Consider the following 27,683-nt stretch of genomic DNA (forward strand, 5'->3'; position numbering starts at 1 on the left):
TTGCCTGTGCGGGAAGAGCTGAATTATTAGTTTACATTTTCAGTAATTATCATGATTTTTGGCTATTTAAAATTTTTATTTTATAGTGTTGGCCATATGTATGACTTTTTTTTTTTTCTGCATATCAAATCCTTGGTCAGTTATAAACAGACCTATGGGGAAAAGCCTACAGCCCATGTCTATGGCATCACTTTTTTTTTTTTTTTTAATTTTATTTTATTTTAAAACTTTACATAATTGTATTAGTTTTGCCAAATATCAAAATGAATCCGCCACAGGTATACATGTGTTCCCCATCCTGAACCCTCCTCCCTCCTGCCTCCCCATACCATCCCTCTGGGTCGTCCCAGTGCACTAGCCCCAAGCATCCAGTATCGTGCATTGAACCTGGACTGGCAACTCGTTTCTTACATGATATTTTACATGTTTCACTGTCATTCTCCCAAATCTTCCCACCCTCTCCCTCTCCCACAGAGTCCATAAGATAACTGGTGTGAAAATAATTACTCCCTGAGCCTGGATTTGCTATTATGCACCTTTCTCAGCCCAGAGTCGTGGGCAGAAACTATCAATCAAGAAGAGTTCACACTTGAGATGAAGCCCCTTTCCATCTCTGAAACAGGTTCGTGACTTTTTGTAGCCAGCAGGTCCTTCAGAAAATATACAATATCAGTTTCCTCCTCTGCTCAAAAACCCTTCACTGATTCCTTTTGCACTTCGAGTAAAAATCCTAGCTCTTCACCTTGGCCGTCAGGAACCCACCCCTGCTGCTCCATTCGCGCTGACTTGTAATTCGTCTACTACCTGTCTCCCCTCTGGCACGGACGCCTCATAAACCACGGGCTTATCTGCTTTGTTCGCAACTGTGTCTTCGGCACCTCCAAGGCTGCCTGGCACCCAGGGAGCACTTGTTAAGAATCCGAGTACATGAGAGTGTCTGGAGCATCTGGCTCTTGCTGATTGAAATGTGAGCTCTTGGCTCCAGCATTTTCTCCCCTGCTCGCAGCCGCCTGTGACTCACAGCACGAGGGCCAGGATCAGAAAGTCCGAATGTCCAGACAGTGTACCCTTCTGGTCACGTTTAACACTGTTTAACTTCCTCTGCTCTGTAAAGTTCATGTACCCCATAAATATACTAATTAACTGGCTTTTTCACTGTGGGACTGTAGTGGCATTTACTGGGATGAGGAAGCACAGAATTGAAAAAGGTGGTGGTCGATGGTGCAGGGAGACAGCTTTAAATGTCCTGAGCCTTAGGGCAGGCAGACCCACAAGGTTTTAGCAATAAAATCTGAGATAGGACTTCCCTGGTGGCTCAGTGGTTAAGAATCTGGCTGCCAATGCAGGTTTGGGGGACACAGGTTTGATCCCAAGTCTCGGAAGGTTTCACATGCCCATGGGGCCACTAAGCCCATATGCCACATCTACTGAACCCACAAGCCCCACCAGAGAAGGCACCACAGTGAGAAGGCTGCCCACCACAACTGCAGAGTAGCCGCTGCTCGCCACAAGCAGAGAAAGCCTGAGCGTAGGCAGCAACGAAGACCCAGCGCAGCCAAAAATGGATAATAAACAGATTAATAAAAAATCTGAGATGATGGCTATAGATTTGCAGAAGAATCTTTCAAGTCAATCTTTATAACCGTCACATAGTTACACCCTTGAATATTTAGACATAACCCATGACTGTTACATTTGCTATCAATCACTCAAAAAAAAAAAAAAAAGACATAAAGAGGGATTCTTGAGGAAAAGCATAAAGTGGGAAAGGAAATACCTGGTAGAGGACACAATATACATGGTACAATCCTAATTTGTAGATACATGCTCTTAACAATTTAAAAGCACCTTTATATTAGTTCAAATCTTCTTAAAAGTAAGTATGTAAAAGGTGGTAAACAGAATGTAAAAATGGATGATCTCATTTAACCGCCAGAGGACTTCTGTGAGCTGGAGGGAGTGGATGGGAAGCTTCGAGAAAAGTAAGGAAGATGACCCCGCATGTCCACAGCTGTGCCCTAACAGCAGGCGTGGTCTCTGCAGGCCAACATCCTGTCAGGAAACTGCCCTCCTCTCAGCCTCCCTGCACTGAACATCCCACTGAACAATTTCTACTGCTTGCAGCTTTCCCATCACCTTTTTAAAGACCAGGGGAAAGTCCTGAGGGGAACAAAGGCTTAGGCTTCAGATCTCTGGGCTGCAAATCATGAAACTGAGCAGTTCCCATAACAGGTACCAAGGACTGGACATTTAAAACTAAACATCCACAGAGGGAGTTTGGAGTTGACAATTTATTGGAAGCACAAGTTTCAGAGAAGATACCCATACTTATGGAGGGTAACGTTAGCAGGTAATTTGCCCGGTGGTTCAACTGGGAAAGGATTCCACCTGTCAACGCAAGAGCTGCCGGAGACTCGGTTCGACCCCTGGGAAGATCCCCTGGAGAAGGAAACGGCAACCCACTCCAGTATTCTTGTCTGGAAAATTCCATGGATGGCGGAGCCTGGTGGGCTACAGTCCATGGGGTCACTAAGAGTAGGACACGACTGAGAGACTAAACCACCACCACCACCAAGGGTAACTTAGCAAGTAACATGATAACCACTCAGTTATTCTAAATACCAAATGAGATAATATGTTGAAATGTTTTGTAAGTAGTATTGATTAAAATACAACATAAATATAAGGTGTTATCATCATGGTATCTATTCCTGAAGTAATTTACATCTTCCCTCTGGAATTAAGAAGTCTGGATCGATTTAGTTTGGGGACTTCAGTTCGGCCTGTGAATAGGCAGGACTGACAAGTTTTTTACCTCATTACAGAATCTGAGTACAACTAAATCCAAACTTGCCTGTTGCCTTCAAGGTCAGTATGTCTGTGGGCTTAGTTTTGGGCACAGAATGTTTAAAATATTATCATCTTGCAATTTGCTTCCAACAGCTAATTCTTTTTTTTTTTTTTTTTATCTTACTGCATTCACTGCAAGAAATTCTTGCAGACTTTCACAAACTTTCCTCAAGCTGCTTCTTGGATTAGATAACTTTCTCTTCAGAATAGTACAATTGCTTTAGAAATTCTCTGTTTCCTTGCTTGATTCAGGAAAATAGAATTATTTCAGTCTAATTTCATCATTTTGAATTGCTTCTGGTCTAGGAACATTTTTCTCTCCCTGAATTTTACAGTGGCTTCCTTTTCTAAACTCCTGAATAACAACTGGTCATTAAATAGTTGCTGAATGCCCCCTGTGTTGGAAGCATTTAAGAGATGAATACAAGTATCATATATGGACTCTACATGTTATTTGGGGCCCAAACTATTTCATACAAAAGTGATGTTTGTGGCTTCTAAATACAGAAATCAGATCTTTCTATTTTTTTTTTTTTTCTGGCTATTTTCTTGTTAGCCTAATTGTCAAGAAACTGTCCATTAGAAGAAAGTCAATGAGAAATTACAATATAGATGCAGAAGCATGATCCCCCATGGTTCATTCTGCAAAAAAAGAGCACTGAATTGAAATCCAGGCTGAGATCTCCTGGGATCTACTTCCACCTGACAGTGATTTGGGGAAGTCCTTTAATATCTCTGACCTCGGCTCCTTGCCTGACGAAAGACTGAGCAGGGCGAGATGCCCCATGGAATTTCTTTCCGCTGTAATGTTCAGCTTGCTCCAATAGTTAAGGCACAACCAAAACACCGCTTTCACTCCCAGCTCAAGGAGTCCCGCAGTTTTCCTTGACAGCAGGGAACTGCAAAATCTTTTCAGAATTCTCAATCCCTCACCCTGATTCTACCTGTCTGGAGAACCTCAAATGCCTATAATCTGCCTATAGAACCTATATTCTGCCCTGATCTGGGATTACCACAATTCTCAGGCCTGTTCCCTATAGACTGGCAGGTCATGTGAGGCAAATGTGGGCTTGCCTCACACAAGGCAGGACGTCCAGCATCCTAGCTTTATCTTCAGATAGGCAGTGTTCCAGCTCAGTTGAGTGCAGCTCTTTGTGACACCCTGGACTATAGCCCGCCAGACTCCTTTGTCCAGGGATTTCCCAGCCAAGAATACTGGAGCAGGTTGCCATTTTCTACTCCAGGGGATCTTCCTGACTCAGGGGTCGAATCTGTGTCTCCTGCATTGCTGGTAGATTCTTTACCACTGAGCCACCTGGGAAGCCCCACAATTCTACAAAATCCAATCAATCCCTCCAAAACATACACAAGATGTGTTTTAAAAATGTTAATGCTCTGTCTTATATCCCAAAATTCCAAGCATCACTTCATCAGAGGTGTATGAGTCATGTGGCCTCTGCTGATGTAAAGCAGGCAGGACAGAGTGGTCCTGGGACCCAGATGGGGAAGACTCTTCTTGTCCCAGAAGGAAATGGAGCAGAGGGCATTACGCAAAAGCATGCTGGGAGGGAGTCACGGTGAACTAAGCGAAAGGGCAAATGTGGTCATTTTGCGATGGACTCTTACTTTTGATAGACAATGAGGTTTGGCTGGTGATGAATCTCATCAAAGGTGACAGAATGTAGCGCTAAGAATACCAGAGTGTCACCTCACACCTCCGAGGCTGATCCACAGCAAGCATCCTGGAGATGGTGACAGAGGAGCCACTCTGGTACGAGAGGTGGGGGGAAGGTGGAGGGGGGGGAGAGAAACATAGAGAGGACTGAAGGGAGAGGCAGAGAGGGAGAGACCTCTCATTTTTTTTATTATTGTGGTAAAATATAAATATTTTGTATTTATATTTTGTAAATATAAAATAATTATAATATAAAACACACTCTTTTAACCACCTTTAAGTGTACATTTCAGTGGCACTAATGCAGCCTTCAACAGCATCCACTTCTTAAATTTTCTACCTTCCTAAACTGAAACTCTGGCCCCATTAAACACTAAGCCCCCATTCCCCCTCCCTGCCCCTGGCACTGCCGGTGTACTTTCTGACTCTATGCATTTGATTATTTCGGGTACCTTGTACAAATGGAGGGTTTCCCAGGCGGTGCAGTGGCACAGCCGCCTGCCAAGCAAGAGATGCAGGTTCAATCCCTGGGTCGGGAAGATCCCCTGGGGGAGGACATGGCAACCCACTCCAGTACTTTTGCCTGGAGAATCCCACAGACAGAGGAGCCTGGTGGGCTACAGTCCATGGGGTTGCAAAAGAGTCAGACTCGACTTAGGGACTAAACAGCAGCAGCAGCAGGTACCTCATACAAGTGGAATCAAACAGTATTTGTCTATACCTACTATATACTGGCATGCATTTTTAGGGTTAACTTCATATATGGAGAGACCTCTCATTTGGAGATCATAAACCACAGAACTTGAGGCTGAGGGAAAAGAAATGAGAAGGCAGTCAGGTTCAAAGAAGACAGACTCACTTCCCAATTCTTTAGAGAGAAATTTAAAGAGAAGCGAATGATGAAAGCTCCAAGGTTGGACTCCTTATTACATGTAACACACGCACGTGTGTGTGCACATGTGCCCCTGTGTGTTACGTATATTTATTTATTTTCTGCAGCTGTGGCCTGTCCCCGCTGCCTGGTTGCTATGGAGACCACAGGTAAAGGAATTTTGTGTTTGCATAAATATAAGGGCAGAGGAGGACACATTCATGCTAAATACTAAAGAATAAATCCCAACTGTTATCTAACTGTTCCTTCAATATCTTAACAATTGTTCTCAAAATGTTCCTTCACTTTGGCCCTACTTTCCAAGGGAAAACGTGTTAAGCTCTGAGCTAAAATGGAGCAGTTGAGAAAGTAAGACCATCTTATTCACGCACATTTCCTCATCTCCCCCCTAGACTCCATCATGGTCTCCTAACTGACCTCCCCGATTCTGCATGGGCCGCCAATCTCAGCACAAGACCCAGTGTGATATGATTTTACCATCATGTAACCCAGGTCATGCACCATCCTGTACAAAATGGCCCTGTGTTTTCTGTCTTGCTCAGAGTAAAGGGTGAAGGTCTCCTAGTAGGCCCTCAAGGTTCTTTATGACCTGCCCCAGTGCTATTGCCTCTGACCTCATTTTCCACCGCCCTCCTTCCCACCCCAGGACCTTTGCACTTGCTGTTCTCTCCGGAAAGTTCTTCCTTCAAATACCTGCCTGCTTCTCTCTCTTCCTGCCCCTCAGTCAGTCATTATCCTTTCAGTGATGACTGCCTTGATTCTGTTTACAATTTAAAAGTGTAAGTCACTCCCTTCCCTGCAACTGTCTGCACCCATTGTTGTTCTGTTTCCCTCTGTATACTGTCTCCCACTTCATAATCTACTTTACTTACCATACATCTCTCCCACCTACCAGGGTCTTATGTGTTTTGTTCACTGCAATCTTCCCACTTGCTAACCATACAAATGGTGCTCAGCACATATTGTTGCATTAATAAATAAGTTTAACTTATTCTATAGAAATAAACTATGAATCAATGAATTTTTTAAAAGACCTATTAGGAATTAAATGAGCAGATGCTACATTCAAGAGACTCAGCTTTTAAGCTTTATTCATGATCCAGATGACAGTCATGAAACAATCCATTTGAAAATACAAATTGGTTTTTCCAATTTATGTAAAAATATGTAAAAATTTGTACGTATATCTATCAATAATAGCAATTGGTCTTTTTAAAAAATATAATGACTGTACTGTTCTAAGTCACACAGATTTCTTTTCTCTTGAGACAAAACAATTTATACAAATCTAGTAAGATATGTGAATGAGGATTATTTTAAAAATTGGTTAAAAGTTAGAAACAATCATTTAAAAAATTCCAGAGATACAAAAGCTTTTTACAGAAAAAGGGATACTTTCTCTAATATATAAACAATTCCTAGAAATTAATTAAGAAAATGACAAAGGACACATAACTCAACTGTAAATTGGGCAAAAGTGATTAGCTGGTCACAGAAAAGGAAACACAAGAGATTCTGAAAAATATGAAAAGATGCTCAACCCATGCAAATTAAAACTATATTAAAAACTTTTTTGTCAGCTAACAGGCAAAATCAAAAAGTCTGACTATACCCCGTGGAGTGAAGAAGTTCTCATGCATTGCTCATAACAGTCAAATGGTACCATCCCTTTGGACAACAGTTAGAACTGGAAATGGAATAACAGACTAGTTCCAAATAGGAAAAGGAGTCCATCAAGGCTGTATATTGTCACCCTCCTTATTAAACTTATATGCAGAGTACATCATGAGAAACGCTGGGCTGGAAGAAGCACAAGCTAGAATCAAGATTGCCAGGAGAAATACCAATAACCTCAGATATGCAGATGACACCACCCTTATGGCAGAAAGTGAAGAACTAAAGAGCCTCTTGATGAAAGTGAAAGAGGAGAGTGAAAAAGTTGGCTTAAAGCTCAACATTCAGAAAACTAAGATCATGGCATCTGGTCCCATCACTTCATGGCAAATAGATGGGGAAACAGTGGAAACAGTGGCTGACTTTATTTTTGGGGGCTCCCAAATCACTGCAGATGGTGACTGCAGCCATGAAATTAAAAGACGCTTACTCCTTGGAAGGAAAGTTATGACCAACCTAGACAGCACATTAAAAAGCTTTGTCAACATTAAAATTTTAAAATTTAAATTAAATTAAATTAAAAATTTAAAAAACATTAAAATTTGTCAGCATATTAAAAAGCTTTGTTGACATTACTTTGTCAACAAAGGTCCATCTGGTCAAGGCTCTGGTTTTTCCAGTAGTCATGTATGGATGTGAAAGTTGGACTATAAACAAAGCTGAGTGCCAAAGAATTGATGCTTTTGAACTGTGGTGTTGGAGAAGACTCTTGAGAGTTCCTTGGACTGCAAGGAGATCCAACCAGTCCATCCTAAAGGACTGATTTTGAAGCTGAAGCTCCAATATTTTGGCCACCTGATGTGAAGAGCTGACTCATTTGAAAAGACCCTGATGCTGGGAAAGATTGAGGGCAGGAGGAGAAGGGGACAACAGAGGACGAGATGCCTGGATGGCATCACCGACACAATGGACATGAGTTTGGGTCAACTCCGGAAGTTGGTGATAGACAGGGAGGCCTGGTGTGTTACAGTTCATGGGGTCACAGAGTTGGACATGACTGAGCGACTGAACTGAACTGAACTTTGGACAACAATTTCACAGAAGTGTTCAAAATTGTCATTGTATACAGCTGACCCTTGAACAACAAAGGAGTAAGGGGCGCCGACCCTCTGTGCAGTTGAAAATATGCCTACAATTTACAGGCTGCCTCTGATACCTGTGTGGTACCTCCCCAAGTCAACCAACCATACTGCAGAGTGTATTAATGGAAAAAATGCATGTATATTGGACCCATACAGCTCAAACCCATGTTGTTCAATGGTCAGTGTACAGTTATTAATTCTTGAACCCTACTTCTGGTCATTTATCCTTCAGAAAAATTTGCATACATGCAATGTGCGTATTTATGAGTATATATGTACAGGGTTGCAATAATTTACAATAGCAAAACACTGGAAACAACCCAAACATCCACAAGTAGGGACAGGTTCGTGCCTGGTCAGTGGCTCAGTTGTGTCTGACTCTTTGTGACTCCATGGACTGTAGCTAGGATTCTCCAGGTAAGAATACTGGAGTGGGTTGCCATTTCCTACAACAGAGGATCTTCCTGTCCCAGGAATCGAACCCGCATCTCCTGTGGCTCCTGCAGTGGCAGGTGGATTCTTTACTGCTGAGCCACCTGGGAAGCCCAGGGACAGGTTAAATCCACCCAGTGTAAAGCTATGTGGCTGCAGGAAGAGAGGGCCACCAGTGACCTCCTCTATATGGTGACAGGAAAGGACCTATAGAATGCATTCATGAGAAGAGCAAGACCCCAAATCGTGTTTAATACGGGAAATACAAAACCAGATATTCACAATTTCTTACATTTACATACATGAAAGAAATATAAGGGAAACTAACGAAATGGGGGCTTATCGCGGGGGCAGTGGTTCTGGGGAAGGGGGCAGGGGGCAGAAAGGGGTGGGAGGCCTTGCACTGTGTTCCTTTATAATACTGTTAGATATTGTGAGTTGCTTAAACTTATTATCTATTCAAAACCTGGGCAAAGGATGTCCAACCTAGTAATTACACTCCTTGGTATCTACCCAAAGGAGCTGAAAACATATGTCCACATGAAAACTAGGCAGGCTTAGCTTCCCCATTATCAACATTCCCTACTGGAGTGGTCCATCTGTTAACAACTGATTAACCTACATCGACACATCACTACCACCCAAGTTATATTCAGGTTCACTCTTGATGTTGTACTTTCTTTGGATTTGAAAAACATACGTAAACGTGTATCCACCATTATAGTATCACACAGAGTAGTTTTACTGCCCTAAAAATTCTTTATGCTATACACACATGAGGGCAGGGAATATATGGGAAATCTCTGTCCCTTATGGCCAATCTTGCTGTGAATCTAAAACAGCTCTAAAAGATAAAGTCTTTGAAATAACTAACTAGGAATAAATAAATAAAAACAACAGAAGAACTATGTCAAGGCTCAGCTAGGAGTGAGCAGGGCCATGGGAAGGGACAGAGGACAGAGCAGGACAGAGGAGGGAAGAGAAGAGAACCCGTGGACATGTCCACCAGAAACCCTGCACAGAACTGGATAACAATTTCAGCCAGCCCAGTCTCTGGATGTCCAAAGGGCCCATCGGTGTTTCTGGAACGATTTCATGTAGTTAGACTGAAATTGTTTTCACAGGTTAGACAGACCTATAAACATTATTTTTAATAGGGGAAAACGAACTAAAGTAATCTGGAAAGTGTTTATCCTGTTACATCTTATACCTCTTGGTCTATTATGAAACAGCATAACGACTTTCTACCAATTTAAAAATCAATGCCATTGAGGGGTTTTTAATTTTTCCTTTTAGAAAATAAACTTGATTTACTTTAAAAAAAGAAGACGAAGAAGAAAGAGAACCTGTGGAGGGATGTTTATAGCATTTCTATTCATAAGTGCCAAAACCTGAACAATCAAGATGTCCTTCAGTAGGTGAATGACTACTTAAGCAGGGGTGCATCCAGATAATGGGGTATTATTCAGTGCTAAAAAGAAATGAGCTCTCAAGCCAGGAAAAGATCTGGACGGACCTTAAAGGCATATAGTAAATGAAGGCAGCCAATCTGAAAAGGCAACATCCTGTATAATTACAGTTACATGACATTCTGGAAAAGGCACCACTATGAAGATAGTAAAAAGATCAGGGGTTGCCAGGGGTGAGCGGAGAGGGAGGGGTAAAGAAGCAGAACACAGAGGATCCTTAGGGCAGTGAAGCTACTCTGTATGACACCACAGTGGTGGCCACAAGTCATTAGAGGATTCCCAGGTGACTCAGGGGTAAACAGTCTGCCTGCCAATGCAGGAGACATAGGTTCAATCCCTGGGTTGAGAAGAACCCCGGGAGGAGGAAATGGCAACCCACTGCAATATTCTTGCCTGGAAAATTCCATGGACAGAGGAGCCTGGCGGGCTAATCCATGAGGTTTTCAAAGAGTTGGATACAACTCAGCACATGCACGCACAGACCCAGAGAGTGCACCATGCCAAGAATACACCCTAATGTAATCTGTGCACACTGAGGATAATGATGTCTCAGTGGAGGTTCATCAGACTGTAACAAATGTACCAGCTGTGGGGGACACTGATAAATGGGGGGGCTGCACATGCGTCAGGGCAGGGGGTATACCGGAAGTCTCTGCCCCTTCTGCTCAGTTTTGCTATGAACCGAAATCTGCTCTAAAAAAGAAAGTCTATCAAACAAAGCAAAACAAAGTATGTCTTCAAGGCTCAGACGTTCTCATCATCCCTGAGACTTACTGAGGCACTCTTTGGGGACAGAATGCGGAGGGGGAACGTGGGGTGGGGCAGGTAGGCCCTAGGACTAGCATTTCCCCTCTGGGAATATGAAACTCCTTCCCCAGGACTCCCCTGATGGTCTCAGAAGACGCCCTTTGTCTCAGTCTCTTATTTCGTCTCTCCCTGACTCCACCCAAGGGAGTACATCTGCCACATCTACTCACCCACAAGCCCTAAGCATTAGGTGGAGCTGTTTTTTGCTTGTCAGCATCCGTACCTTATGCACATCTAAACACATTATTCTTCTGGATCCCCATTACTTGTTTTTCCTTCTTCTTCTTAATTTTATTTATTTATTTTTGGCTGTCCTGGGTCTTTGTTGCTGTGCCCCCAGGCTTTCTCCAGTCGTGGAGCTCAGGCTTCTCGTTGCGATGGCCTCTCTTGCTGCGGGGCCTGGGCTGTAGCGTGTGCAGGCTCGGCAGTTGTGGTGCAGGGGTTTAGCTGCCTGGAGGCCTGTGGGATCCTCTGGGACCAGAATTCTCAACCACTGGACCACCAGGGAAATCCCCCATTACCTTTTATATATCTGTGGTTACACTCATACACAAAATTAATAACTTAAACATATATATATGTGTGTGTATGTGTATACATATACCTGAATTTATATATGTCTATCATCAGAGTCACATAAATAACGCTTAAACGTTTAATATAATTCAGGGCAACAGACATTTATTGAACCAAAATATGTACTAGTCAGTGTCCTTAATCTCATGAAGTTCTCAAACTGTTAGTTCAATTTTCATCACATCATAATACTTTCCCAGAACACATTTAATAAGTGCTTTTGTATGCTGTTGACAAAGATAAACCTATTCACACCAAAATAAACCACTTATTCCATGTTTTCTAGTCCAGACACTCGGGAGACCAATTGACTATCTTAATTGTTCCTTTCTGCATCTAACTTTATTCATTTCAACTCTTTTCATATTCTCTGTTTTATTTCCCTAGGACTTAAGGTTTTAGATATTAACACAAGGAAGCTAGCCTTCTTCAAGAGCCCACACTTGGAATATTTATTAAGAGCTCTGTTCTCATGTAAATGCCATAAAAGCAGTTAGAGAATGCTTCTTGCTCAGTTAAAGAAAGAGAAATCCACCTTCAATTGGTAACTTTCTATAGTCTTTCAGGACACAGAGGTTATTTAAAATATTCAGTAAAAGTACAAAGAGTCCTTGGGGCAGCCAAAGAAGATAAAAGAATTCTCAGCACACTGTATACCTTCAGAAGAGAAATATTAAGAGTAAAAAATAGTTTCCCACCTCAGTCATTCTTTGGGATTGATAGTTAATTCCTGATGGTCTCCCAGAAGAGAGGAAGGGGAGAAAAGGAATGTACTTGACTCCTGTAACAGTGATTATTCATAGCTCTTTCCCTCATAAAGCAATAGACCATTAGATCTTCCATAAAATTCCTTTCAGTAATTTAATGGTAGGGCTTCCCCAATGGCTCAGACAGTAAAGACTCTCCCAGCTACACAGGAGATCCGAGTTTGATACCTGGGTTGGGAAGATACCCTGGAGAAGGAAATGGTACTCCACACCAGTATTCTCTCCTGGAGAATTCCATGGACAGAGGAATCTGGCGGGTTACAGTCCGTCAAAGAATCGCAGAGTCGGACACAACTGAGCGACTAACAACGTTAACTTTCTGCATTTTATAATTCATGTTTTTTAACCAAGAAAATAAAAACAAAAGTATACTTTACAATAATTCATCCCACATATTTTTTATTAACTTTCCAATTCTAAAGCTTTCATTCGCCTATAAAAATTACATAGACCATTTTGAAAGTCTTCTGAGTGTCATTATTGAAACTGGAAGTTTCTTGACTGCCACCTGCTGGTAAGAAAAAACTGACAGCATTTTAAAAGTTTCACATTTTCTCTGATTTTCTGGTTCAGGCTGTAAATATTTTAACATTTTCTTTTTAAGTGGAATACTGGACATATAGAACATTTTCTATGTCTAAACTCAAATTAATTGACTGTGTGTTACTAGAGTTTTTAAACATAAATCAAATATGATTTTTACTTTTTCCAATTTAACACTTTTTTAGTATTATTACTAGAAATCGCACAGATGGATTATAGCAGCTAGATTTAAAGTTTATTTTTTTACAGACATGGAAGCTAGTCTAACTGATGATGAAATGAGAGGTCACTTCAAGATTAGCCAGTGAAATCAAACAAAAAACATACAGTGAAACACTGATGGGGGATGTCGTTCAGTCTGTTTTCACCAACAAATAAACCGTGAAGACGAAACAACTCTAGTAAGAGGTAGAGTACACAGTGGCCAACGTAACCAGAATTTTCCAGGTAAGACATTAGCCTCAGGGGGCACATCTACACATTCACTGTTCGCATGTCAGAAGCAGTCAGTTGTTTGTAATCAGTGAAACATACCTGGCTTAAAATGTGGTAAGGAGTGAACTCCGGGCCATGTGTCCTCATTGGGCGTTCCAAGAACCTAGTGGAGAGCAGGAAATTGTGGAGACAGACTTATTATTTCCAAAGCACTCAAGATTCTCCAGTGTAGAAAACAATACACTGCATATGATGAAACTCTTGATTCTTTTTTTTTTTCCGTTATTGTGTGCCAGGTATTTTATTTCAGGAAAAACAGCTAAAGAGCCACCCGAGTCGAATGTCTGTGTTTTAACAAATGCAGCTAAATGCGGTAAGGCAAGTTAAATCTGCTGTTTTATCAACTCCAAACTTAAGAAGTAGGCCTGGGACGCAAAGGATGAGCTGCCATCTTCACAGACCTGAATAAAGTATGTATGTGCCCCTCATGACTCTTTCAAGGGCTTTTGTCCTTCACGGCAGTATCAGACATGTCATCATTTAACAGTGCTAAGAATTCTGTAACTTCTTCCCCCACATCTGCTCTCTGGGCAGCAGAATGTTTCAAGGAAACAGGACAGACAGCTTAGGACGCTTACATTCTCCACTGGCCGCCCTATTTGTTATAGTTAACAGCTTTAGTCTTGTGACACAGTTTCCTCACCCCCAAATACTGTTCTCCCTATACTATCTTTTCCTTTCCACACTTTCAGTTTCTTTCCCCATGCTGCTGCTGCTGCTGCTGCTAAGTCGCTTCAGTCGTGTCCGACTCTGTGTGACCCCATAGACGGCAGCCCACCAGGCTCCCCCATCCCTGGGATTTTCCAGGCAAGAACACTGGAGTGGGTTGCCATTTCCTTCTCCAATGCATGAAAGTGAAAAGTGAAAGTGAAGTCGCTCAGTCATGTCCGACTCTTCGCGACCCCATGGACTGCAGCCCACCAGGCTCCTCCATCCATGAGATTTTCCAGGCAAGAGTACTGGAGTGGGGTGCCATTGCCTTCTCCATCCATGGTCAACTACAAATTGGCATTTGCCAAGCTTCCCTGGTGGCTCAGATGGTAAAGAATCTACCTGCAATGTGGGACACCAGGGTTCAATCCCTGGATTGGGAACATCCCCTGGAGGAGGGCATGGCAACCCACTCCAGTATTCCTGCTTGGAGAATCCCATGGATGGAGGAGCCTGGAGCACTGTAGTCCATGGGGTCGAAAAGAGTCAGACACCACTGAACGACTAAGTATACAGCACAGCACAAGAGCACTGCCAGTGACTGAACAACAAGGGCGTCTGCCATCTGCCTCTGTGGAGACTGAACCCTGTGCTGTGGCTGTTGACCTTCAACACCCCTGAAGGAGTTCAGGGTGGAGTGAGGCACTCTGTGCTCCAGGGAATCTGCTGGGACAGGGCTTTAGATAGTTGGGTATTTTCAGGAACTGAATTCATAATCCCAATCCTTACATCTCTTCATATCTAGAAAAATCACTAAATCCCTTCACGGTGATGTCAGCTCCTGGTGACTGGCAGAAAACCTCTTGTACAGTAAGCGCTTGATTGCATTGAGCTCCCCCTTCACCAGAACCTCATATACTGACCTTCCCCCACTGCCTCCTTGGAGCGGTCTCTCAGAGCCATCAGAGGTGCTGCCTCCTGGGCTGGTTTTGTCCTCATTTTGTCCCGAATAAAACTTAACGTGTGGCTCTCAAGTTGCGCATCCTTTTAGTCGACCGTCTACTTTTCTATCCCCACGTCCACTTAATAAATATTCACAACATGAAAGTTGAGAATTACGTTTTATTTGGTGGAATTTTTAGGACTTCAAGCCCAGGAGACAGCATCTCAAGTGAGCCTGAGAGGACTGCTCCAAGGAGACAAGGGGATGCTGGGGGAAGAGTCAGGTTATGTAGAAGTTTTACAACAAAAGTCAAGGAGTCTGAACTTCAAAAGTTTTTGTTTTTTTTGCAAATTAAAGAAAACCAAATATCCCAAGTTAAGGAATTTAGTGCTTTTCTCTGTATGCTGCTGCTGCTGCTAAGTCGCTTCAGTCGTGTCCGACTCTGTGTGACCCTATAGACGGCAGCCCACCAGGCTCCGCTGTCCTTGGGATTCTCCAGGCAAGAACACTGGAGTGGGTTGCCATTTCCTTCTCCAATGCATGAAAGTGAAAAGTGAAAGTGAAGTCGCTCAGTCATATCTGACTCTTTGCAACCCCGTGGATTGTAGCCTACCAGGCTCCTCCATCCATGGGATTTTCCAGGCAAGAGTACTGGAGTGGGTTGCCATTGCCTTCTCCATTTCTCTGTATAGGAAGATACAAGAGTCTGGGCTCCCTGAAATCATTCCTTTCATATGCATCTCAGCGATCTGGGGCCAGAATCCTGTGTTTTCATATCCTGAATTTCCTCAGGGCTCCCTGTAGGGAGTGGCTGCAGTCAGATGGATGCCAGAAGGCAAGTATTCCTTCCATCCTGAGTTCCCTCAGGGCTCACCAGCTCACCTTCCAAGGTGGCAGTAATTGCTGATGACTCTGACATCCTTGTTTACTGATATGGCAGGAAAAATTCCATTTCTCACCCACAGTGTTTGATTTGGTCAAAGTCATTAAAAGGCGGTTGCGGTTCATCTGTAACTGGGCATGCTCTTTTTGAATTTTGAGTTCCACCATCCATAGCTATTACACTCAGTGATCATGGTAGATCACTGATGGAGAGCAGTGAAGCTGAAAGGTTTAGGATCTCAGATTATGGAGACAGAACTGACCCCTTCAATCCCCTCCTTGCTAGCCATGGGACCTCACAGAGCTTCAATTTCCTGCTTTGTAAACCGGGGTGATAATGAAGGAGGAAACAGACAGAACAGGCTCTGTCTGGAAAGCAGGACTCCATCTTGGGCCGGACTGTGGACTTTGAGCTATATGCCCAGTATCTATGGAAACGACAACCAACGGGAAAACCAGGTCCCCAGAAGGAAGAGCCCCAGGGCTCCTGCCTAGACTGTCCATTGCCTAAAAGAATACCCTAATTATCTGTGTAACCGAATAGAATCATACATTCTATTATGCTTATTGGGGTATGACCACAGGCTGACCGATAACTGTCCACTGTTAACCACCTAGGCTTAAGGCATATGAATCATGGGTTAACTTTGATTATATCTTTCTTTTTCCTTTGTTCAGACTAGTTTCAGGGAATTTGGGGGGTGGGTTTGGGAACGTACACTTAGGGTATATAAGGTTTTCACAAATACTGGTTGGGGTCCTTAGCTAAGAGAAGACTCTGCCTTGGACCCGCTGGTGTAATAAACAGCACTCCATTATCTGCAGCATTCTGAATGAGTTTGTTTCCCGGAACGCGTGACTACAACAATAACAGCAACTTCATCACCTGTGGCAGAACACGCCCTGGCATGCGGTAAGCACTACGTAAGAATTAGATGCTATTCAAAGCAGTCTTAGAAAACGGGTCAGGTCAAGGAGGTCTGGGCAATGGGGCAGAAACCAGCCCACCCACTTTTTCCATAGGGATCCCCTGATCTGGGGAGACAGTGCCAAATGTGTAACTCAAAACTATGATAGGCCAATATGGACAACCAAATGAGTTAGGAAGGGGAAGATATAAAGGCAGAAGCTGGCAAAACTGGAGATGTGGCAGACATCATGGGAGGAAATGATGCCTACTCACTTCATCTCTGGGGATTAGCAGGTTCTACTAGGAGGTAAGGAAACACAGAGTTCTGACTATTCATGCATTGATTTTCTAGGGGGTAAGGGCTGTGATGGGCTTCGCTGGTGGCTCAGACGGTAAAGAATTCACCTTCAGTGTGGGAGAGCTGGGTTCAATGCCTGGGTTGGTGATATCCTCTGGAGGAGGGCATGGCAATTCACTCCAGCATTCTTGCCTGGAGAATCCCACGGACAGAGGAGCCTGGAGGGCTACAGTCCATGGGGTCGCAAAGAGTCAGACATGAATGAAGCGACTTAACATGCATGCACACAAAGGCTGTGATGGCAAAGGGGAGCTGCACTCACTGCTTCCTGCTCTGACGAATTAGGGTTAGACACAGGTATTCCATTCCTCTTGAAACACTGGGTTTGGGGGATCAGACAATACAATTCTTGCAAGCACTAATTAACACTAATATTCATAGGGACTAAATCTGATAAACAGAGTGCCTGATGAACTTTGGACAGAGGTTCGTGACATTGTACAGGAGACAGGAATCAAGACCATCACCAAGAAAAAGAAATGCAAAGAGTCAAAATGGCTGTCTGGGGAGGCCTTACAAATAGCTGTGAAAAGAAGAGAAGCGAAAAGCAAAGGAGAAAAGGAAAGATTATACCCATTTGAATGCAGAGTTCCAAAGAATAGCAAGGAGAGATAAGAAAGCCTTCCTCAGCGATCAATGCAAAGAAATAGAAGAAAACAACAGAATGGGAAAGACTAGAGATCTCTTCAAGAAAATTAGAGATACCAAGGGAACATTTCATGCAAAGATGGGCTCAATAAAGGACAGAAATGGTATGGACCTAACAGAAGCACAAGATATTAAGAAGAGGTAGCAAGAATACACAGAAGAATGGTACAAAAAAGATCTTCATGACCCAGATAATCATGATGGTGTGATCACTCATCTAGAGCCAGACATCCTGAAATGCAAAGTCAAGTGGTGCTTATGAAGCATCACTATGAACAAAGCTAGTGGAGGTGATGGAATTCCAGTTGAACTATTCCAAATCCTGAGAGATGATGCTGTGAAAGTGTTGCACTCAATATGTTAGCAAATCTGGAAAACTCAGCAGTGGCCACAGGACTAGAAAAAGGTTTTCATTCCAATCCCAAAGAACGGCAATGCCAAACAATGCTCAAACTACTGCACAATTGCACTCATCTCACACGCTAGTAAAGAAATGCTCAAAATTCTCCAAGCCAGGCTTCAGCAATATGTGAACCGTGAACTTCCAGATGTTCAAGCTGGTTTTAGAAAAGGCAGAGAAACCAGAGATCAAATTTGAAAAAGCAAGAGGGTTCCAGAAAAACATCTATTTCTGCTTTATTGACTATGCCAAAGCCTTTGACTGTGTGGATCACAATAAACTGTGGAAAATTCTGAAAGAGATGGGAATACCAGACCACCTGACCTGCCTCTTGAGAAACCTGTATGCAGGTCAGGAAGCAACAGTTAGAACTGGACATGGAACAACAGACTGGTTCCAAATAGGAAAAGGAGTACATCAAGGCTGTATATTGTCATCCTGCTTATTTAACTTATATGCAGAGTACGTCATTAGAAACACTGGGCTGGAAGAAGCACAAGCTGGAATCAAGATTGCCGGGAGAAATATCAAAAACTCAGATATGCAGATGACACCACCCTTATGGCAGAAAGTGAAGAAGAACTAAAGAGCCGCTTGATGAAAGTGAAAGAGGAGAGTGAAAAAGTTGGCTTAAAGCTCAACATTCAGAAAACTAAGATCATGGCATCATGAAGTCCCATCACTTCACGGCAAATAGATGGGGAAACAGTGGAAATAGTGGCTGACTTTTTTTGGGGGCTCCCAAATCACTGCAGATGGTGACTGCAGCCATGAAATTAAAAGACAGTTACTCCCTGGAAGGAAAGTTAAGACCAACCTAGATAGCATATTAAAAAGCAGAGACATTACTTTGCCAACAAAGGTCTGTCTAGTCGAGGCTGTGGTTTTTTCCAGTGGTCACGTATGGATGTGAGAGTTGGACTATAAAGAAAGCTGAGTGCCAAAGAATTGATGCTTTTGAACTGTGGTGTTGGAGAAGACTCTTGAGAGTTCCTTGGACTGCAAGGAGATCCAACCAGTCCATCCTAAAAGAGATCAGTCCTGAGTGTTCATTGGAAGGACTGATGTTGAAGCTCAAACTCCAATACTTTGGCCACCTGATGTGACGAGCTGACTCATTTGAAAAGACCCTGATGCTGGGAAAGATTGAGGGAAGGAGGAGAAGGGGACAACAGAGGATGAGATGGTTGGATGGCATCACCAACTCAATGGACATGAGTTTGAGCAAACTCCAGAGATAGTGAAGGACAGAGAACCCTGCAGCCCATTGGTTGCAAAGAGTTGGACACGACTTAGGGACTGAACAACAGTAACAACCAAGTCTTATAAACAATGGCTAGTACAGCCAGAATGTGAAATTTGTTCTCACTCCTAATAAAGGTATAATTGATACCCTGACTGTACCTGCATCTACAATGTTACAAAGCTTTTTCACTGGCATTATCCTCCTCCATAACCAGTGTTTCGTTTCAAAGTGATAATACCATGGTCATCTCACAAAAATCACCTGCAAAGAAAAAATACATTAGACTTTCTTTTTCAGTCATTAGAACATTGACTGGTGAGATTTAAAGTCACAAAAAAATATTCCCCTGTCTACAACTACTAGGCCATTTGCACAGGAGACGGAAAGTGGGCAAAGGAAAAGAAGAATTAGAAGTCAACGTTGCTTCTGCAGGAAACACTGCCCATGGCAAAGCACTGAAAATACAATATTCTCAGGCATCAATCATAAAGGCAAGACTGACAAGTTCAAGGACATCAGACCATATATAAGGACCACTGAAAACCTTTCAATGGCTCAAGCTCTACAACAGCAGCCAGTATATTACAGTGAAACTTGTGCCGTTGTTATTGTTCTTCAATTACTAAGTTGTGTCAACAGTTTGTGGACCCACGGACTGCAGCATACTAGGCTCCTTTGTCCTTCACTATCTCTTGGATAAGTGAGAGTTTGCTTAGATTCATGTCCATTGAGTCAGTGATGCTATCCAACAATTTCATTCTCTGTGGCCCTCTTTTCCTTTTGCCTTCAATCTTTCCCAGCATCAGGGTCTTTTCCAGTGAATCAGCTCTTTGCATCAGTTGGCCAAAGTATTGGAGCTTCAGTATTAGTCCTTCCAATGAATTTTCAGGGTTGATTTCCTCTAGGATTGACTGGTTTGTTCTCCTTGCTGTCCAGGGGACTCTGAAGAGTCTTCTCCAACACCACAGTTCAAAAGAATCAGTTCTTAGACAGTCAGCCTTCTTTATGGTCCAACTCTCACATTTGTACTAAAGAGGAAAAGTTAAAATTTTACCTCCTTCTCCTTCTGCCTCTGTAATTCAGCTTGCTCCTTGCAAAGTCTAGATGATGTAGGTCTCAGAAAGTGGGGACTCACAATACTAGGAACTGGAGCCTATCTCACCAACCCTTGTCCTGCTCTTTGCAATGCCCCTAGCCCCTGCAAACCCACCTGCTTAATCATGCCTGTCTGGGTGAATAAGATCTCTGTAACCCCTTTGTTCGGGGCTCAGAGCTTGTAGTGTTAACTCATAATAAACCTGAGTTCTCCAATTCTCCTAGTGTGGTGCTTGGTTTCTGGAGTACTGGTTTCTGCAACATTTTTGGAGGCCCCAGTGATTCCAACCACGCCTGCCCCTTGAGCCGGGCAGACTGGTGGCTCGGCTGGACCGGATCGGAGGAGCCAGGAGACGAACAAGGAGGCATGCCACCCGCTGGTATTCGCGTTCTCTTTCGGACCGGCGTTCTGACTCTCTGGATGGTCGAGCGCTGACTGGACTTATTAAAGGGACGGACCAACTCACCAGGAATGGCCACAGGATCAGGTAAAGCCCTGGGGCCAGTCCCTAGTCAGGAGGTCCTACCCCGACGGGTAGAAGAGGAGACGGATCACTTCCTTGGAGCTCTCAGGAAGGGAGCATCAGATAGGGAGACCTGGGGCCTCCGGAAAAGGGAGGTATCATGACCTCTGAGTGGTTGTGTATGCGTGATTGCTGACTGAAGGAAGTGAAAGTGAGCTCCACAGTCCTCAGGCTATGGAGCCTGTAAGGGTCTAAAACCTGTGGTCCCGTGATGACCTCATAAGGCTGAAAGGCAGTACCAGCCTCTGGGGGATTTGATCCCTCCCTATGAGGCTGATCCGGGTTGGGGGTTTATACTGACCTCCCAATGCTAAGAGGTGTCTTAAGTCTCCTTTGGGAGAGCGGCCAGGCAGACGAAAAATGAACGGGAATGAGTGTGCAGCCTGATCCGCTTGTGCTTCAGGGCCTTCGTGGCTACAGAGTCCGAGTGGGCCCTAGCTTGCGGTTCCGTGGTGACCTCACACGGCTCAAGGCCGTGTCTGCCTCTGGGGGACCCAGAGAGACAAATCCAGATCAGAGGTTTACACTGATTCGCCAATGCTAAGAGGGATCTACATTCCCCCCAGGGATGCGGCCAAGTGGGCACCTGAATGGTCTCCTTCTTTGAGGGGGCACCCACCCTTGTCTGTCTTTGCACCACCGACTCAGGGTGGGAAACACAGGGAGGGAGAAATTAGTCAGTTCAGTTCAGTCGCTCAGTCGTGTCCGACTCTTTGTGACCCCATGAATCGCAGCACGCCAGGCCTCTCTGTCCATCACCAACTCCCAGAGTTCACTGAGACTCATGTCCATCGAGTCAGTGATGCCATCCAGCCATCTCATCCTCTGTCGTCCCCTTCTCCTCCTGCCCCCAATCCCTCCCAGCATCAGAGTCTTTTCCAATGAGTCAACTCTTCACATGAGGTGGCCAAAGTACTGGAGTTTAAGCTTTAGCATCATTCCTTCCAAAGAAATCCCAGGGCTGATCTCCTTCAGAATGGACTGGTTGGATCTCCTTGCAGTCCAAGGGACTCTCAAGAGTCTTCTCCAACACCACAGTTCAAAAGCACCAATTCTTCAGCTCTCAGCCTTCTTCACAGTCCAACTCTCACATCCATACATGACCACTGGAAAAACCATAGCCTTGACTAGATGGACCTTTGTTGGCAATGTCTCTGCTTTTGAATATGCTATCTAGGTTGGTCATAACTTTCCTTCCAAGGAGTAAGCGTCTTTTAATTTCATGGCTGCAGTCACCATCTGCAGTGATTTTGGAGCCCAGAAAAATAAAGTCTGACACTGTTTCCCCATCTATTTGCCATGAAGTGATGGGACCAGATGCCATGATCGTAGTTTTCTGAATATTGAGCTTTAAGCCAACTTTTTCACTCTCCTCTTTCACTTTCATCAAGAGGCTTTTTAGTTCCTCTTCACTTTCTGCCATAAGGGTGGTGTCATCTGCATATCTGAGTTTTTGATATTTCTCCCGGCAATCTTGATTCCAGCTTGTGCTTCTTCCAACCCAGCGTTTCTCATGATGTACTCTGCATATAAGTTAAATAAGCAGGGTGACAATATACAGCCTTGATGTACTCCTTTTCCTATTTGGAACCAGTCTGTTGTTCCATATCCAGTTCTAACTGTTGCTTCCTGACCTGCATATAGGTTTCTCAAGAGGCAGGACAGATGGTCTGGTATTCCCATCTGTTTCAGAATTTTCCACAGTTTATTGTGATCCACACAGTCAAAGGCTTTGGCATAGTCAATAAAGCAGAAATAGATGCTTTTCTGGAACTCTCTTGCATTTTCCATGATCCAGTGGATGTTGGCAATTTGATCTCTGGTTCCTCTGCCTTTTCTAAAACCAGCTTGAACATCTGGAAGTTCACGGTTCAAGTATTGCTGAAGCCTGGCTTGGAGAATTTTGAGCATTACTTTACTAGCGTGTGAGATGAGTGCAATTGTGCGGTAGTTTGAGCATTCTTTGGCATTGCCTTTCTTTGGGATTGGAATGAAAACTAACCTTTTCCAGTCCTGTGGCCACTGCTGAGTTGTCCAAATTTGCTGGCATATTGAGTGCAGCACTTTCACAGCATCATCTTTCAGGATTTGGAATAGCTCAACTGGAATTCCATCACCTCCACTAGCTTTGTTCGTAGTGATGCTTTCTAAGGCCCACTTGACTTCACATTCCAGGATGTCTGGCTCTAGGTCAGTGATCACACCAGAGTTATTATCTGGGTCATGAAGATCTTTTTTGTACAGTTCTTCTGTGTATTCTTGCCACCTCTTCTTAATATCTTCTGCTTCTGTTAGGTCCATACCATTTCTGTCCTTTATCGAGCCCATCTTTGCATGAAATATTCCCTTGGTATCTCTAATTTTCTTGAAGAGATCTCTAGTCTTTCCCATTCTGTTGTTTTCCTCTATTTCTTTGCAGTGATTGCTGAGAAAGGCTTTCTTATCTCTCCTTGCTATTCTTTGGAACTCTGCATTCAGATGCTTATATCTTTCCTTTTCTCCTTTGCTTTTCGCTTCTCTTCTTTTCACAGCTATTTGTAAGGCCTCCCCAGACAGCCACTTTGACTTTTTGCATTTCTCTTCCATGGGGATGGTCTTGATCCCTGTCTCCTGTACAATGTCACGAACCTCATTCCATAGTTCATCAGGTACTCTATCTATCAGATCTAGGCCCTTAAATCTATTTCTCACGTCCACTGTATAATCATAAGGGATTTGATTTAGGTCATACCTGAATGGTCTAGTGGTTTTCCCTACTTTCTTCAATTTCAGTCTGAATTTGGCAATAAGGAGTTCATGATCTGAGCCACAGTCAGCTCCTGGTCTTGTTTTTGCTGACTGTATAGAGCTTCTCCATCTTTGGCTGCAAAGAATATAATCAGATTTTGGTGTTGGCCATCTGGTGATGTCCATGTGTAGAGTCTTCTCTTGTGTTGGTGGAAGAGGGTGTTTGCTATGATCCATGCATTGTCTTGGCAAAACTCTATTAGTCTTTGCCCTGCTTCATTCCGTATTCCAAGGCCAAATTTGCCTGTTACTCCATGTGTTTCTTGCCGTCCTACTTTTGCATTCCAGTCCCCTATAATTAAAAGGACATCTTTTTGGGGTGTTAGTTCTAAAAGGTCTTGTAGGTCTTCATAGAACCGTTCAACTTCAGCTTCTTCAGCATTATTGGTTGGGGCATAGACTTGGATTACCATGATATTGAATGGTTTGCCTTGGAAACGAACAGAGATCATTCTGTTGTTTTTGAGATCGCATCCAAGTACTGCATTTCGGACTCTTTTGTTGACCATGATGGCTACTCCATTTCTTCTAAGGGGTTCCTGCCCACAGTAGTAGATATAATGGTCATCTGAGTTAAATTCACCCATTCCAGGCCATTTTAGTTCGCTGATTTCTAGAATGTCGATGTTGACTCTTGCCATCTCCTGTTTGACCACTTACAATTTGCCTTGATTCATGGACCTAACATTCCAGTTTCCTATGCAATATTGCTCTTTACAGCATCGGACCTTGCTTCTATCACCAGTCACATCCACAGCTGAGTATTGTTTTTGCTTTGGCTTCATCCCTTCATTCTTTCTGGAGTTATTTTTCCACTGATCTCCAGTAGCATATTGGGCACCTACCGACCTGAGGAGTTCCTCTTTCAGTATCCTATCATTTTGCTTTTTCATACTGTTCATGGGGTTCTCAAGGCAAGAATACTGAAGTGGTTTGCCATTCCCTTCTCCAGTGGACCACATTCTGTCAGACTTCTCCACCATGACCCGCCCTCTACTTTGGACTGACTCCCTGAGCTGACATCTAAGAGATTAAGTTTTCCTGAAAACCCTGCCAGGTAGATTACATTTGTTAACATGGGAGGTTCCTCTAAGCCAACAGTTTTAGGTTTCATGATAACTTTAAGAAGGGCTTTGCAGGAGATTGGAGAACGCAATGGCATACCACTCCAGTACTCTTGCCTGGAAAATGCCATGGACAGAGGAGCTGCATTCAAGTTGGCCCCCAGGAAGCTTCAGAACTTATGTGAGCTCGATCGGCCAGCCACTGACATTGGATGGCCACCAGAGGGCACTCTCGACCTGCCCGCTGTCCCAGCAGTGCACCAGGGTGTCCCTGGGAGTCCAGGACATCCAGGTCAGCTTCCACACATAGACTCCTGGCTTCTAAGAGCACAGAACCTGCCCCCCTGGGCAAGAGTCTGCACTAACAGACAGGCACAGAGTAGGGTATTTGTGACCCAACCACTCAGAAAAAAGAAAAAAGGAAGAAACCTATATTCCAGGGCAATCCCATAGAAGACCCACTGCTGCCCCCGCCATATGCTCCCCTGACTCCACAAGCCCGGGCACAGCCAGTGCTGGACCCACTGCCAGACAGTCCGCCTCCCACCATGTCCCCTGAACCACCTCATGAGCAAGACTCCAGCCCCGAGCCAGTAGGGACGCGGCTCTGCTCAGCCAACCATCTAACCAGTTGGTCGCGTCCCATCAGATGCCACTGCAAGAAACTCGAGGTCCTCAGCAAGTGAACAGGGCTGGCTCAGTCCAGCTGGTCACTCCCTCCTCTATCAAGCCCTTCAGCACTACTGATCTCCTAAACCAGAAACACCATGACCCAGCATACTCTGATAAACCACAGACCATGACGGACCTCCTACAGTCCACTTCCACACCCATCAGCCCTCACGGGATGCCTGTCACCAGCTCTTTATGCCTCTCTTCACCACTGGGGAAAGGCGAAGCATCTCGACAGAAGCCCAAAAATGGCTCGGAGGTCAAGCCACCACAGCGGTCTTAGATATGGAAGGATGGGCATGAGAGGCAATGCCGGAGATAAGACCTCGTTGGGACTTCCATACCAGAGAGGGACAAGAAACCTGGGGTCAACATATGATGCCCTTCTACAGGTACTTCGAGCGGGAGCCAGAAAGCCCACCAATATGTCCTAACTGACAACAGTAATCCAAAAAGGGGATGAGACCCCCCACTGATTTCTATGAAAGACTGCGTGAAACATTCAGACATACACCCCCTCTGACCCTGAGACAACCAAGAATCAACGGATGATGAAGGCTGCCTTTGTGGCTCAATCCTGTGCAGACATCCAACGAAAGCTCCAAAAGCTGGAAGGCTTCAGTGGGATGAATGCCACACAGCTCCTGGAGGTAGCAAATAAAGTCTCTGTGGACTGAGACCGTGAACCCCAACGAGAAGCAGATAAAAAATGAAACAGAAAGCGGCCCTGCTAGCAGCGGCATTGAGGAGCTCAGATCCAGAGGAACAGACCATTCCCTCGTGGAAAGGGGAAACTAAGCAGAGACCACCACTACGCTACGACCAGCGCGCCCACTGCAGAGAGACTGGACCCGGGAGGAATGAGTGCCCTAATCGCAGAGGGACATCTAAGGGTCAAAGAAGTTCAGTCCATCCAACAACGAAAGGTACCAGCCTGAGCCGGCTGTCCAAAACCTGATCGGCCAGAGCAGAATCAGACGAGGGGAGACCAGGCTCCCTGATCCTGGACCCCTGGGAGCCCATGATCACGATGAAAGTTGGGGGCCTATCAATGACTTTTACGGTGGACACCGGAGCTGAACACTCTGTGGTAACCACACCTGTGGCTCCCTTCACAGGCCAAACAGCAACTGTTTTGGGGCCACAGGGGCCATGGCAGCCCTCTCATTTTGCAAGGCCCATTCGTGTCAGCTAGGGGGCCATCTGGGGACTCATGAATTTCTGTCCTTACCGGAATGCCTCATTCCCCTGCTGGGTGAGACTTACTGACAAAGCTGGGGGTGCAAATCACCTTTGCCCCCAGAAGGCCCACAAGCCTCACCCTGGGGAGCCAATCAGCTCTGATCATGGCTGTGGCCATGCCCAGGGAAGATGAATGGTGTCTCTATTCCTCAGGGAGGGAACAAATAAATCCCCCAGCCTACCAAAAGAATTCCCTGATGTCTGGGCAGATAAAGGGCCCCAAGGTTTGGCCAAAAACCATGCCCCTGCTGTAGTGGACCTGAGGCCAGTCCTTCTGTCCACTCCTGCTGGACAGAAACGATATCCAGGACCACGGGAGGCATGCCTGGGAACGCAGGACCACACCCAGCACCTACGAGATGCCGGGATTCTAATCGAAAGGCAGTCTCCCTGGAGCACTCTGCTCTTGCCAGTCAAAGGGTCTAGAAGCAATGACTACTGCCCTGTCCAGCACCTCCGCACCATCAACAGTGCAGTGGTCACCATCCACCCAGTGGTCCCAGATCCCTACACTCTCCTGAGTCTCTTACCCGCTCAGGCAAGCTGGCTCACCTGCCTTGATCTCAAGGACGCCTTCTTCTGCCTGTCACCAGCCAGCCAGCCCTTGTTTGCCTTTGAGTGGGAGGACCCACACACCGGGAGAAAGAAACAGCTGACTTGGACTTGATTGCCACAAGGCTTCAAAAACTCACCTGCCCCGTTTGGTGAAGCTCTGGCTGCAGGCCTTGCTACCTTTCCCGAAGAAACTTTCAATTACACCTACTCCAGTACGTGGATGACCTGCTGCTAGCCAGTCCCGCCCAAGGGGACTGCTGGAGAAGCACCAAAGCCCCACTGGCCCTACTCTCCACCACATGGTACAAGGTGTCATGGAAAAATGCTCAGACCGGCAGACAGGAGGTCAAGTACCTGGGGTTTGTCATCTAAAAGGGAGTCGGGCGCTTGGACATGAGAGGAAGCAAGCCATCTGTTCAATACCTTGGCCGAACAGCAAGAAAG

General features: G+C 44.7%; 1 protein-coding gene across 8 annotated transcripts in view; it reads right to left on the minus strand.

Annotated features, from left to right (window-relative positions):
* The window catches only part of CDK14 (cyclin dependent kinase 14), a 662,541-nt gene that overhangs the window by 167,815 nt on the left and 467,043 nt on the right, over positions 1 to 27,683 (minus strand). For 7 of the 8 annotated variants that reach the window (XM_086397990.1, XM_086397994.1, XM_086397995.1 and 4 more), the window contains one exon: positions 13,302 to 13,365. In XM_086397990.1, coding sequence (XP_086254116.1) covers positions 13,302 to 13,365 — 64 coding nt within the window. Of the gene's footprint in view, positions 1 to 12,606; positions 12,733 to 13,301; positions 13,366 to 27,683 lie in introns of those variants that run through there. The other variant, XM_086397997.1, reaches the window with a different exon arrangement.

This window comes from Bos grunniens, chromosome 4 (assembly GCF_055505025.1).
Source record: "Bos grunniens cultivar Pamir isolate PY7600 chromosome 4, Bosgru_T2T1.0, whole genome shotgun sequence".
Lineage (NCBI taxonomy): Eukaryota > Metazoa > Chordata > Mammalia > Artiodactyla > Bovidae > Bos > Bos grunniens.